This window comes from Siniperca chuatsi, linkage group LG1, assembly GCF_020085105.1.
Source record: "Siniperca chuatsi isolate FFG_IHB_CAS linkage group LG1, ASM2008510v1, whole genome shotgun sequence".
Classification (NCBI taxonomy): Eukaryota; Metazoa; Chordata; class Actinopteri; order Centrarchiformes; family Sinipercidae; genus Siniperca; species Siniperca chuatsi.
This window is the reverse complement of record NC_058042.1, coordinates 29290256-29304420: the sequence shown is the minus strand read 5'-3', so window position 1 is coordinate 29304420 and position 14165 is coordinate 29290256. Positions and strand designations below refer to the sequence as shown.

Genomic DNA, 14165 nt, shown 5'->3' with positions numbered 1-14165 from the left:
TTTAGAAAATATAAAAATCCAATAAAGTATTTCTGAAAATAAGTTTTCTGGGTCTTTAAAAATTCTTAAATGAGTAGTATTATGTCTTATATGTAATGTTAAGAGTACAGTAGTATGGAAATATCATTTGATAAAACAATCCCAAATCAAGGCCCACTTATTCTCTTTTTCTGGAGCTTTCAACTGTCTTTAGCGGATGGAGTTCGCGAGATAATGACTGGCAAAACGAGGTACTGAGCTTGTCAACAGATCCATCTCCATAACAACTGAGCAAACTTTATCCGCTGAAGAAGGCCTAGCGGTAAGGTTGAAAGCTCTGGAATAAATTACTAAGTGGAGCTGGAGTTGGGATTGTTTTGTTACAATATAGTTTTTTTTTTTTTGTTGTTGTTTGAGAAATGTGGTTACCTCACATTAAAAAATGTCTCTTGTATATTTCACCAGTGTACAACCAAAAGAAACCAATCAAATAACAGCAGCAGCACTTACCTTCAGAGCTGCTACAAGTTCTGTTTGTGTGTTTTTTGGTCAAGTGGAACTCGTGCACTGCAATCACAACACCACATGCTGCGTCAGTCTCCCACAACTCTGCACATTTCTTTACACATTAAATCAGTTTGGTACAAATAAAGAACAAATACTCTGTTTAAGCTTCCTCTTTTTATTTTTACTAACCAGATTACTGTTCAGATGATAAAAAAAAAATGAAATTTATAAATGTATTATAATACATGTTTATTCTTTGGATTGCAGCATAGAATTACATAAAACAATTAAATTAATCAAAACCCAAACTTGTGCTCAGATTTGTCTTTTTATAAGTCTTAATATGCGCATATATACACACACATACATACATAGACCATACAACCACTCCAAAAGGTGCACGCTCACATAAAAATGACACATCAAGACAAACCTGCTCCACAGAATCAACGGTAGCAACAAACACAACTGATAATTAGTTAGGCTGATATAGTAATACTGTTGACCAGGCTGAGGCCACATTAAAACCATGTTGGATTATAACAAAATGTCTTCAGCTGATTGTGTGAAAGGTTACAGGGACTGGAGGGGCTTTTTTTTTTCAGGAATAACATGGTTCTACTAAAACTCCCTGACTTAGCAAGCACCGAGCCCTCTCCTTAAGCTATTAGCCTTCCATTATTACACAGCTCAGTTAAATATGGCTGCTGGTACCTAGGGAAATTTAATGCAGCGTCATTGTACTGATACCAACTGCCTTTAAAATGCACCAAGAGGAGAAGCTGTATCTGGATTTTCCTGGAAAGCAGAACCAGCTGTAGAAATGTTCGGTCATTGCCAAAAACTGCACAAAAAAAAAAAAAAAAAAAAGGCTGTGCAAATGCAACAAGGCCGCATTGCATCACCTGATGGCCATGTATTGCTTGTTTGTGTGGTTTATTCTAATATTTGCGAACACCCAAAAAGTGAACTGGATGCAGCCAGTTCGGTAGTGAAGCAGGTACAACTCTTTGTCAGCTGAAAGGCCTCCGGGAAGAAGTTGGCAGAACACTTGACAGGCGAGAAAGAGGTAGTAAAAACACTCACTACCAAAGGCAGTTTTAGTGCCTGGCAAATACAAAAATCAAGCCAACTATCTGTCTGCAGGTTACATTTTTTTTTTAGACAGAACACGACCTCAGATCTCTGGCTGGCAGCGTCATGATCCCGGGTAGGCAGAAGCTGTCAGGCATGCTGCTGTAGGGCAGTGGTGGGTTGTAAAGTCACAGATTTGAATGATTTTCTGGTTGCATATAAAATTCCCAGTGTGGAAGTTGGGTCTTTTCTGACTGAGGTGTGACAGCAGCCACCAGGGGGCAACACAATGACCTTCCCTCCAGTGAGGCAGTAATACGGGAGGTTCAATCAGTGAAAATCTTATTCCAAAATCCCTTTGATGTCTTTCAAAAGGGAACATCTTTATGTCTTTTTTAGTAGTAAACCAGAATGGTTTGATATAGTTTTGGAATGACACTGAGGGTTTATAGTACAGCATGTTTAGTGAAGAGAGCTGGGATTGTCCCTGCTAAAACCAGTCTGGCTCCAGGTTGAAGGCCACGTTAAGGCAGGGGACATGTTGCTCCGGACCAGTCATCCCATAGTTAACAGAGAACGACAGGAAATGCAACAGGAGGCGAATGCAACAAAGATATGGGATCAATTCTGAGCAAAACAGAAGCACTTAAGACAAGAAAAGAAACCCACAGAACAGCTAAAAAAAATAAAAAATAAAGAAACATTCTGAGGGGCTGAAGACTCATGCAGATCAATCCGCAGTCTGAATATGCTTGGACACAAATCACATCAATAAAAATAGAACTGAATGTGGTTCTTATGGTTGATTCAGTTACATAAATAACACTGCTGGCTTTGCTCTATTCTCTTCAGTGGCAGAGATGGAGACCACTGAAATAAAGTTACAACATTAAGTCCATTCTGAGCAAAACAGTTATTACTAATGCTAGTTTTCTCTTTTTACAGTTCCTTACTGAAAGGGCTCTTGTTGCTCTGTGGATCATGTGCCCATGAGCTGCACTTCTTCTGTCTAATGTCAACATCACACTTCATGGAGAGTTATAGAGGAGGATGTTTGCTGGAAGAAAAGACAAAGTAGTTAAGCTCTGCTGTTTTTACTTTTGAAAGGTAGTTGAGCAGTGAGTGGAGGAAAATAGCTGAAGAATATTGCTCCAAAAAACTCAAATATTAAATTGAAAGCAGAAAATTAAAATTATTTTAGTACAATTTAAAGAACAGGTAACTTGAATCATTTCTTCCTACATATAACAAGTGTTCCAGAAATGAACTCCTCGATTCCCTCTGGAGACTTCTGTGCAAATGAATTGAAGCGTTGATATGAAAACAGTGCGTGTCTGTGTGTGTGTGTGTGTGTGTGGAAGATACATGGTCACATGATTTCTGAGGCACAATAACATAAAAGGGGACATCCAGAAGCCTGAAGTGATCTCAAACCCCTATAACAGTGCCCCGAGCAAAGACCAGGACGGGAAAGTACACCAGCCACAGAGACTGGAATTTTGCATTTATCAAGAGAGCAGGGAGGGAGAAGGGATGTTGCTCTCAGCTGAAGTGCGGAGTATAATAAGTAAAGTGGCAGCTGGTGGTCATTTCCCATCTTGGCAAGAACTCATGGACACAACTGAATCAAAGCCAACTCCACCCAACATTCACACACACACACACACACACGTGCTACACACAAACAAACGCATGAGAAACCTTTACTCCTTGCCTTCATTACCACGTAACTGTTATGAACCACAATATTATAACAACCAACCAACCTAACAAGAGCCCAACCTACGAACCACTTTCCAACTTGCCGAACCAATAACATACCAGACAGCCACCTATAGTAACCAACCAACCAATCAGAGGACTTCAGGGTCCTGGGCTTTAAGGCCAGATAATAAATACACAGATAATAACTAGACTATGGTGATATATTGTCTCCTTGTCTCATATTTCAACTCCAACATTATAGTTTCCTCTTCCTCTTTAAAAAAAAAAAAAAAAAAAAATCAATGCAGGAGTGATTTTTCACCCAGAAAATATCCCAACCTTTACTCCCACATCTTCTTCAAGGCTCACAAGACAAAGTGCCTCATTTTTAGGAATTGTACGGCTTCATATTAAAAATATATTGGCCACTGAACCAAAGCGCTGACTTTAGTTTCTCCATCTGGGATTAAAAAACAAGCTATTGAATTCCAATCTAGTGTACAGTAAGAGATAGAGAGTGTTAGATAAATCAGTTGATCCATTTACAGCTAAATTTACAATGCTAATAGCAGCAATTTTCATGGAATCATTTGTGCAATATTTATTCAAATAAAAAGGCTTTATCGATTTTCATGCGATGAATGCATGTGTACAAGCATTTAAATATAAATAGTAATTTCACGCCTCTCAAATTAAGAAGACGCACGATAATAGGAACGGGAAAAACATATTGTATCCATAAAGATGATACATGCACGTTCCAGATAATGTATTCATATGTATGCATCATCAAATCATCTCATCAGAAATCTGTATAGATTCCTTAGTATACATGGAGAAACTGAATGTCACCATAGAAACAGCTTACATGCTGCAAAACCTGCTTCAGCAGATACCAATAATATGTCAACCAGCATATTTAGGTTTGTGATCATCAGGATACGAACTTAGCCTAGCCGTTACTAAAGTATACCAAGTAATGATGAAATATTACTTTTCCATCATCAAATCAACCTATCAGCACATGCCTATTGCTCACTTGGTAAGACAGCATTGCTCCAACTCAGGACGACTCAAACCAAACACTTAACACTGGCCTTAGTCTAGTTTATTAAAGGGGTACTCCCGCAATTTAATATATTGATTCTATGAAGTTAGGAAACTTGAGACGGATTTAAAAAAAAAAAAAAAAGAATCCTGACTCTTAGTTCATAGTAGGAGTCAAGCTCCAAAAACGCAGGACCCTACATCTCCCATAATGCAACTCGATAGCATCTTTTGTTTTGTTAGACCCTCCCCACCTGATAAATGCTCGCGTCTTTCAAACTCCACGCGCCCGGTTTGTAACACAGGCTTTTTGGAATAAATATGTAGTCTGCATGATGACATCATCAGGGTGACATCGTCAGGGTTATTTTCTCAGACTTTACAAAGCTCCACCAGAGCTACAGAAGGCATTATACAGCTGTTTTCACAGGCTGAGTAGAACTCCTAATGACAAGTAAACTGAACTTCATGTGTAAAATTGGTGGAGTGCCCCTTTAACTTATGGAAAAGTATTGGGAGCACACATGTATTCTGTCTACATTCGTCACAAACTGATAGTATACATAAAGTATGAAACAGTGCTGCAGTGTGCTGCCAATGCTTTCCCATAAATTCATACACAAAGAATAAGGTCAGTGTAAAATGTTAAAGTCCCTCCGGAATGTGATGTTCAATAAAAAACTAATTTAAAAAATCCCAACGTCTGCCACATCATCTTGTATTTCCTTCAAAAGACATGCCAGGAATGCTCAATCAGTCAGAACTGCTTTTGTGTTGAACACTTTCCCAAAACGTACAGCTCGTTCTCCTAGTCGTGTCAGTCACTTACAAATAAAAGCTAAAAACTAGATTCTTTTAAAACGGATCAAATGCATAGAAGCAAATCGATTCTCTTCTCAAGCGTGAAATACCCAGCAGAACTCCTGCGTGTCCATCTCACTTTCTTTTCCTCAACACATACACAAGCCTATTCCCACCGACACAAAGCCAAAATACTACTCTGAACAGCGCCTCCTGGTGTCCAAATGTCAGTCACAGAGGATAACCAGCAATTTTGCTTCAAGAACAGACATCCAGATGGCCCACTCAGATGGAGAATATACTCTAGTTTAAGGTCATCAACAACCATTTTCTCATAAGTAGTTGGTTCGAGGAATCTGTTTACAGTCGTCTACCTCTCTGTCTCTCTGCACCACGACCACAGACATGTCCTGCTCACATACAGATGCTTCTTATCCAACTTCTCCAGTGCAAAATCGACTTTTAAAGCCTCCCAGTACAAACAACTCGCTCCCATAGTGGCTTTGTCCAACAAGGACACGACGTTTCCTGCTTTATATATATAATCTTCAACATCAACACGCCTACGACAATATGAACTTATTCGTGCACATAGGGCAACAATGTACAACATTTACAAACACACACACACACACACACACAAACACACACGCCTCCGCCTTGTCCTTTCCCCTCTGCAGTCCCTGAGATCACCTCACACTTAGCACAAGGCATTCTCTTAAAACATAGACACAGCTAACACAAGGCATTCTCTTAAACACAGACAGCTAACAGAATTTAAATATACAGAAAAACAAATGCAGACCAAGCCATGGTGAAGGCACATTCTGGGAGGATCTATCTTCAAAAGAAAAGGAATCCAGGAGGAGGAGACAAGTCTCAGACAAAGTGTCGGTCTGCAGATTAGACCTGGAGAGTTCAGGGGAGTGGCAGCTGGAGCAGGGGATTCTGGGACAGAGTGTCTCAGGACTACCAGGTAGAGACATCATATCCAGGGATGCAAACACATCAAAAGGTGGAAAGGCAGCAAAAGCCTGCTGTCACTGTATGGCTGGCATGGTTTGAGCTTTATGTCACTCTGACCGCAAATATTTTAAAAAGTGTCTAAAAATCTAATTTGTTCTATTTCCTCATTCACAAAGAACACAAAGCATATATTATAATGAGACATGGAGGGAGAATAAAACATGCCAAAGATACACTGAAAGACAATTCAATATTCTCCCTTTACACAGTGTTGTCAGCTTGTCACAAGAATGTGGTTATACATCAGAATGGCCATACAGTATCTTTTGATATTTTCTAGCAGCTATGACTACTAAGAATAATGTATTATTATGAATGGTGAATAGAAGAAAAAACAGAAGTGGTAAATAAATCCATCAGCCAGCATCCAACTGGAAAACATCAAGGAAATGCTTTTTGTGCACTCTAAAATCAAGTTATAAATATATTCACAGATGTGAAGGGGGATCAAAAAAGTGTCTCCTGCCCAAAATGTGACTAGTTTGCACCCCTGTATATCAGCTCAGAAAGCATCTCTGAGGCAAATCATCCAGTCTGCAGTGTCCAATCCCCCCCCCCCCGCAGAGCTCCGACACTCCAAATACAACACTGACTTCCATTCACTCTCAGCAGTCTTCCCACTGACCGCCATTCATTTAGTATCATCTTCCCACATGATAAATAGTCCTTCCATGGACTTCTATATACTCTGCATAGTCTTTCATGAACTTAGGTGCATTCTTTCTGAATGGTCTCTTCACTGTCTTTATTCTATTTCCATCCATTTCTTGTGAATGGATATAGTCAGTGTAGTTTCAAACTACAGGAGGGTAGGCAGTATGTCAGTTCTGATGTGTGAGCCTGTTGCATAGCTGGGAGGAGAAGAAGAGAGGAGGAGGAGGAGAGCTGTGGAGAGTTCATCTCTCCCATCCAGCTCCTAATTATCCTTTCTCAACTGCTCCAGGACTTGCGGTTCTCCCCCCGGCGGGCGACAATGGCTTCTCCTCGCAGAACGGGGACATGGGCAGGAGCGGGAGCGGGGAACTCTCCCGTGCACCGACTGGTCCGATCGCGGGAGGACAGCCGGTCTGGTTGAACCAGCACCCCGTAACCAGGTTTACAGCGGAAATATCGATGACCTCCGACTGAACCGTCATTTTTACCTAAAGGGAGAAAATAAAGGTCGTCATCATCACCAATCAGAAGTCATACCGATTCACTATACTGCAGTCAGCTCCACCAATCAAAGGCAGTATATTAACATGAGATCCAATCATGGCTCAGCTGGCCTGATTATTCCGAAATTATTTGTGACCATTACAAAAGTACTATACTGTATTGTACAGGATAGTACTGTATATAGTATCGTATGGTCATAATTTTTGGCCAGTTAAACTCTAAAAGCCTAATGCTTGAGGAAGTGGTTTCTCATGTATTTGTGTAATTTAGGTGAACTGACCCTTTTAATTGTGTACCTACCTACAGGGGTGTCCAGCTCCACCCCCACCCACACTCCCTTAGCGAACTGCGTCATTCCTACGTAGCGCACTGTCCCGGCCTTATTGCTTCCTACTGTAACATACGCCCCTTCTGTCAGCCAATCAGGCAGTACGTCGTCATGGCTACCCTGTTCATCCTCCACAAAGATCTCCAGCCTCTCCAAGCCTTCACTTCCTCCTCCTCCTCCTGAGTTGAGCAGCTTGTGTTCAGAGAAGGAGTTTTCTGCAGTGACGTTGTTGTGATTGGCTGAGCTGTGGGAAGCGGGTGGAGCGACGACAGCCATCTTGGTGCCACACTGAGAAGGAGAGGTCACAACATCGTTCCTGTCAGCACCCGTGTGCTGGGGGTTTGTGGGTAACGCAGTCTCAGCAGCCACGAGGGAGGAAGACGAGGAGGAGGGTTGGAGAACGTCAGACAAGGTAACTGTAGAAACACTACTGGAGAAGTAGCCGCTTGATGACTGGCTGAGGGGGCTGAGGGGAGTGATGTCATGCGGGTCATGCACAGGTAGAGGAGGGACTTCTGGGAACTCTGCCCGTCTGTCTTTGGTTGAGGGCCGTAGAATAGCAGTCTACAGGAAACCAAGAGTTGCCACAGGAACAGAGGGACAGACGAGAGCATGCAGACAAGGCAAAACAACAAAACAATCAATCAGCAATAATAATCAACTTCCCCAAAAATGTTACAATCACCCTTTGGACCAATCAGGTGCAATAAAGTCTTGGGCCGGTTATGTGCAGCATGAATACATTTTGTAGGACTATTTGCATCATCTGCTAATGTTTTCTTTTGACATTTGCAGCCACAAAATGGTTGACAGCACAAATAAAAAAGTCGCCTGTTGGGCTACATGGAAAGGTCTTAGGAGCAAAACCAGCTATTACACACACAAACACACACACACACACACACACACACACACACACACACACACACACACACAACTGCATCAGAACATCGACTGGGACCAGATCAAGAACCAATATGGAACCAGAAATGCAAATTAAAGGGGTACTCCACCAATTTTATACATGAATATATGTTCACTTGTCATGTTGAGTACTACTCAGCATGAGAAAGGCTTTAGGGGAGCTGAAGAAAATAACCCCAGTGGTGTCGTCAGGGTTAACTTGGCTTTTCTATAACAGAAACACTATAACACACTGGGGGCTTGGAGTTTAAAAGACGTGGGTATTTATCAGGCAGAAGTGTAGGATCCAGCTGTTTTTGGAGCTTGGCCTATACTATGGGCTGAAATTCAGGATCTCTCAGCCTCTGCTGCTTCGATTTTGACCGTTTTTTAAAGTCTGTCTCTGTCAGTCCCCCAACAATTATGGGGTAGCAGTACTAAAGTAGCTGGAGTGACCCTTTAACCTGATAGCAGTAGATCATTTTATGTTCCGAGTGACTCCAGATTAAAACTGGGGTCAATGTTGTGCAGCTTGAATAGCTTCCTGTAAGATTGATAGAAAACTGCAGTAGTTAACCACATAAATTATTTGAACAAATTACAAATATACAAAAAACTGAATATTAAAGATTTTTATAATGTTTTGTCAAAAAACAAAACCTATGTTGGTCAAATTCAATATATTTATTTATTATTATTTTTTTTTTAACATAAAACAGAATCTGAACTAAAAGTGACAGGAGAACAAACATCAGAAACAATGGACCCCCCCCAAAAAAAAAAACAGGTCAACTTCTAAAGGGAAGGTGGACAGGGGCACAATCTCACCGTCTCAGCCTTGCCTCGGTTGTCGTCCCCTCCTGATGTCACGATGCGAGGAACGTGCTGCTGAGCAATAACAAGGTCATGACGAGGAAACAAGAACACGTGCACGTGCTTGTATGCATTCCTGTACTCTCGTCTCGCTGCCAGAGCTTGAATTTTACCAGTTGAACCAGTCTAGCATAATTTACTACTAATTATATACTTAATCTTTATTCCTTCAGCAAGGCTTACTGAATCCCTGCTCCACATTCACACAGTTAAAATGAAGGCCTGAGTATTCTGTGCTGCACTGAGCTCTACTACACGGTCTCTGCTGACCTGCTGGTTGTGTGGCGAAGGTCTCAGCTCCTTCTTGTCGTCTCGCGCTGGAAACAGAGACTTGAGCAGTTTGGGCATCTGAGGAACCAGCGCCTTAACTGAAAGATAAGAGGCAGCAAGTCCTGAACGACCTGAGGGAGGGGTTGGGGAGGTGAGAGAGGAGGAGGAGGAGGAGGAGGAGGAGGAGGAGGCAGAAGAGATAAAAGGAAGCAAGGAAAGAAGAGCAGGTGTGGGAGGTAGAGGAGGTGTGAAAGATTAAGACAGGAAGTTGAAAGCGAGTCCAGGAAATGGCAAAAACACAGTGATAGAATGACAGAAGAAGACATCAGCCGGCTATAAGACACACTGACAGCTAATTTATCCATTACAGTGTGATTGAAAAACATTATCGTCATTGGACCGTGAAACAGAAATTAATGAGAAAATATTAATTCTGTTCATTTTGTGAACAGAATTAATCTAAAGCATGTCACAGAAACATGAATTCTGACATGGGCAAGAAATCACTATGAGACAGAGACATATTCAGATTGAGACAAGACCAATTGACCAGACACTGAAAAGCATTAGTAATGAATATGAGGAGAGAGGAGAAAGCAGTTCACATTACGTTAGACAAAGCAGGTTACAGAAATGGATGTAAGTGACACCAAAAGGAGCAGGTAGGAAGAGAGATATCACACGTCACTTTTGCTGGAAGGAAAGGAACAGAGTGGAGACCCAGTGTTTGATAATGTAAGCAATGACACATGGGATTGTGTAGAAAACTGTGGTGTTTTGGCAACATCAAGCAGAAGAAGGGAAGGGAAGGGGAAGCAAGACATTAACCTCAAAGCATCATTGAGATCAGCATATAGCAGAAATGGATTAACCCGTTGGGAAAGAAGAAGAGAGGAGGATGAAAGAACTGGCAGGAGAGTAAGAGTTGGGAGTATGGAGGAAAAGTGACAAGGGACTTAAGGAAGAGAGGAGAGGTAGAGGGGGTAAAGGGAGAAGGTTTACCTTGCTCTGGTTCCTGGTTCTGTGGGGGTGTCATGCCAAAGGGAGTTGGGGATGAAGAAGGGGAGGTGGAGTAGGTGGAAGGGGAAGAAGCGGGCCGGGGGAGGGTGCGGTGAAACTGAGAAGGCATGAAGATGTCCTGCTGACTCTCCCATCGACCCTGAGAAACAAACAGGCACAAAGATGACAGGACATTGGTTTGATTGGAAATAATGAAATAGGGTATCAGAATTGACCTATGTATATTGCAGTTCATCAACATGTGATACCAGATGTCACTGCTACATATGCACAGATCGATACATGACATTTGCTACTTTAAACACTAAGTGGCCGGTAGGTCTTGTTAGTCTGATGTAACTAAATAACAAATACTTGACACTGGATCCACAATTATTCACAAAAAGTTTGAACTCATCATTTTGACCAACTCTTGAAAACAATCAACATGTAGAGACAAGAAGCAAAACGTGTGCTACCTTATCGTCCAGCAGGCAGGTTGTGGACAGGTCTTGTCTACTTCCAGACAGCTGAGGGTGAATGGACAGAGACGGAGTATATTGACAGAAATCATATTAGATTGTAATATATTGCACCGTCTAGCAGTACAGTATAATGGCATTGTATTCATGTTTTACCCTGTTGACAGAAGGAGAACTTAGGCTCCGTCTGTTGCCCCTCCCTCTGCTAGTCAGTTGCTCCTTCACTGCCACCTCCTAAAACACACACAGGACATTTTCAACATATTAGAAAGTAAAAAAAAAAATTGAAAAAGTATTAAGTAAAAAAAGAAAAACAAATCACAACTTTAATAAATGTTATATTTTGACAAGCCATGAATCTTCTAGGCTGCTGTGCGTTAAAACTTCACATATGCTGTTGTGACTGCACGCCTGCCTGTCAATCAATAGCTCTAATTTCTATCTACTGTCTATAGACAGTCCATATCTCTACCAGTTTGTCCATCTACCTGTCTGAGTCTATCCAGAGTCAGGATGTTCTCCAGACTGAGGACACTGCGGAGGTATTTTTCAATTGCAGCCTCCTCATCAGCTGACTGGCTGTTGTGTGCGCTGGTAGCGAGCCGGGCCAGCATCTCCCTGTCCTCTGAACCAGGGGCGTCCTGATGAGACAAAACATCATCAAAGATGTGCGTTTAATAATCCACCCTGCAGAGGTGTTCTTCAGCAAAACACTAAATGCTTGATATTTTTCCATGGCCTTACCCCGGGGATGTTGGAGACCACCTCGAAGGTGACCCCACAGCCAGGTATGGTGCTGCGGGTGGACATCCTTCTGAGAAAGTTGTGGGCAAAACCCTGGCGGCCCGGGTTAACGTTGACGCAGATCCTCTTTCTGAGGACCAGCTGCATGTCGGCAGGGTGGCTGAGCTGAACCACCACTCGAATTGTCAGGTATACCCGCTGCTCCGGCCACGCTCCCCCACGACTGAGCTGGGGGCACTCATGGACGGTAGAGTCCCACGATGCCTCTGCTTTCACCTGCAGGGTCGACAAACACACTTGGTTAATGCAACGGTTTCCCAAACGGACTCCTCAGAAAAATACCTCATGCAGGTCCATCCTCACCTCTCCATCATAGTGTTTGACGATCTGTAGGTCAAAGAAGTCGTCCTCATCCTCTCCATTCAGGGTGGCATCCCAACCTCCAGCCTCAGGAACCTCAAACTGGTCTTGAGAGCTGAGGTCATCAGCTGGGAAAACCAATAGAAAACATCATTAGCCTGCGAGTAGAAAAACATGTGAGCTAGCATATGTTCTTTACCACAGAATTGACATACGTTTGAGGTTCAGGAAGACGACAGGAATATGAGTCTCCATGCCTGGCAGGGGAACCCTGTGAACAAACATGCAATACACACTGTGATCAACATATGTACTTGTCTGTGCCTTACAGAAGTTAAGTTGAGGCACTCACAAGGAAATATTAAATAAATCAAATCAGAGACACACACACACACACACACATCCTGCTATGTGTCGTACCATTCAGCAGGTGCTCCGGGAATGCCACTGCCAGCAGAGGGCACCATGACAGCGTTTCTCTCCTCTGTCAGAGTCAAGCGCCACTCCAGCAGCTGTGCCTCCCTCTCCATGTCATCCTCTGTCTTTTCTGCGTGCACAACGCTCAAAGATTAAAACACTTCCTACAATAAATACCACCTAATAACCAATACCACCTAAATGTACAGAGCCTAATACTGAAGACACCTACAAGCTGTATAGCAGAGTTACAGGAAGAGAGGGCTGATGTGTGTGTTTGTTGTGCATTACCTGTTTTGCTGACCAGGCTCTGCAGGTGCTGGTCGAGGTATTCCTGTCTCTTGGTGAGAGCAGCTAACCACTGCCCCCGCAAACGTTCCAGGTCTCTTTCCTATACAACAAACCAGTCAGTTAATCATCTTCGGCTTCAGTTCACCTGCAAATCAATTAAAGACAGAAACAGACAAACCGACTGTAGACAGAGTTGTTTTGAACTGGTCTACCTGATAACTGTCCATCTCATCTCCTTCCTGGTTCGCCGTAGTGTTTCTGATCTCCACACAACCCACTGACACTGCAAGCACTATTTCTGCTATCAGAGGCATGGTGCCCGAGTCCTGAACTGAATGCAAGTCCACCTGGATTCGCCTTGATTGACCCTGGAGATGAGGACGGGGAGGAGGTGGAGCAAGACACAGAAATTTAGAAGGCAGGACATTAGTTTGAAAATATTTAGAAGTTTTCAGCTGATGTTTGTTAGTTCCACCTACTGTGACCAAGTTGACTGGTTCTCCTCCCAGCTGACTTATCCCTACCTGCCGAAGCTGGAAGATTCCCCCGGTGCGCACATCTCTAGCAGGAACCACTTCCACTGGGACAAAGTCTCCATTCTCGTTTATCTCCAGGATTTGAATCCACAGCTCCAGGCGACGTGTTACCTCACTCCACCTATAAAAACCAACATTATCGGCACATCTGGGCAACACCCGTGCACTGGTTTTTCATAAGTTACAGGAATGCTAGTCTTGTAAGCAAGACTAAGAGTCAGAGGTGTCTACCTGTCTCGTAATGTACGTGTCTTGGCCTGGATAATGCTGAGGTCCCACAAGGCAGGGTTTCTCCCTGCATCAGCCTGTCTGTGTCCATATACCTCGATGGCAACAGCCCCTTCAGTCAGGTATTCTATGAAATCCTCGGTTACTGACACTGCCAGCTCCTACAGGACCAAAGATCAGTCTTATACCAACTGGCAGCTCACTTGCCACCTTTTTATAGAAAATATTTAAACCCATACAGAGTTCATTAACACATTAAATCACCTTGCAGCTGTCAAACACCACCATGCAGTGTGGGTCCTTGGTGCTGGGCGACGAGGACGATGGGTCTACTTCAGGAGCCACGATGATGGGCTGAGGCTGGTCCCAGAATGCATACTGACAGAAGACGAAGTTGGACAGGTACTGGGGAAGACCAGTGGCCTGCAGGATCTTAAT

The 14165-nt window shown here is 42.9% G+C and overlaps 1 protein-coding gene across 8 annotated transcripts in view; it reads right to left on the bottom strand.

The window, feature by feature from the left end:
• Positions 1-718: 718 nt before the first annotated feature.
• The window catches only part of kif13ba (kinesin family member 13Ba), a 44690-nt gene continuing 31243 nt past the window's right edge, over positions 719-14165 (bottom strand). For 3 of the 8 annotated variants that reach the window (XM_044203660.1, XM_044203670.1, XM_044203651.1), the window contains exons 23-39: positions 13992-14165; positions 13731-13888; positions 13488-13620; positions 13176-13331; positions 12964-13063; positions 12676-12802; positions 12471-12526; positions 12259-12383; positions 11896-12171; positions 11640-11792; positions 11308-11385; positions 11149-11199; positions 10673-10829; positions 9671-9801; positions 9356-9415; positions 7597-8188; positions 719-7280 (exon numbers count right to left, since the gene is read on the bottom strand). In XM_044203660.1, the coding sequence (XP_044059595.1) occupies positions 7069-7280; positions 7597-8188; positions 9356-9415; positions 9671-9801; positions 10673-10829; positions 11149-11199; positions 11308-11385; positions 11640-11792; positions 11896-12171; positions 12259-12383; positions 12471-12526; positions 12676-12802; positions 12964-13063; positions 13176-13331; positions 13488-13620; positions 13731-13888; positions 13992-14165 (2739 nt within the window). In that variant the 3' untranslated portion in view covers positions 719-7068. The remainder of the gene's footprint in view (positions 7281-7596; positions 8189-9355; positions 9416-9670; positions 9802-10672; positions 10830-11148; positions 11200-11307; positions 11386-11639; positions 11793-11895; positions 12172-12258; positions 12384-12470; positions 12527-12675; positions 12803-12963; positions 13064-13175; positions 13332-13487; positions 13621-13730; positions 13889-13991) is intronic. The other 5 variants (XM_044203679.1, XM_044203685.1, XM_044203692.1 and 2 more) reach the window with 5 other exon arrangements.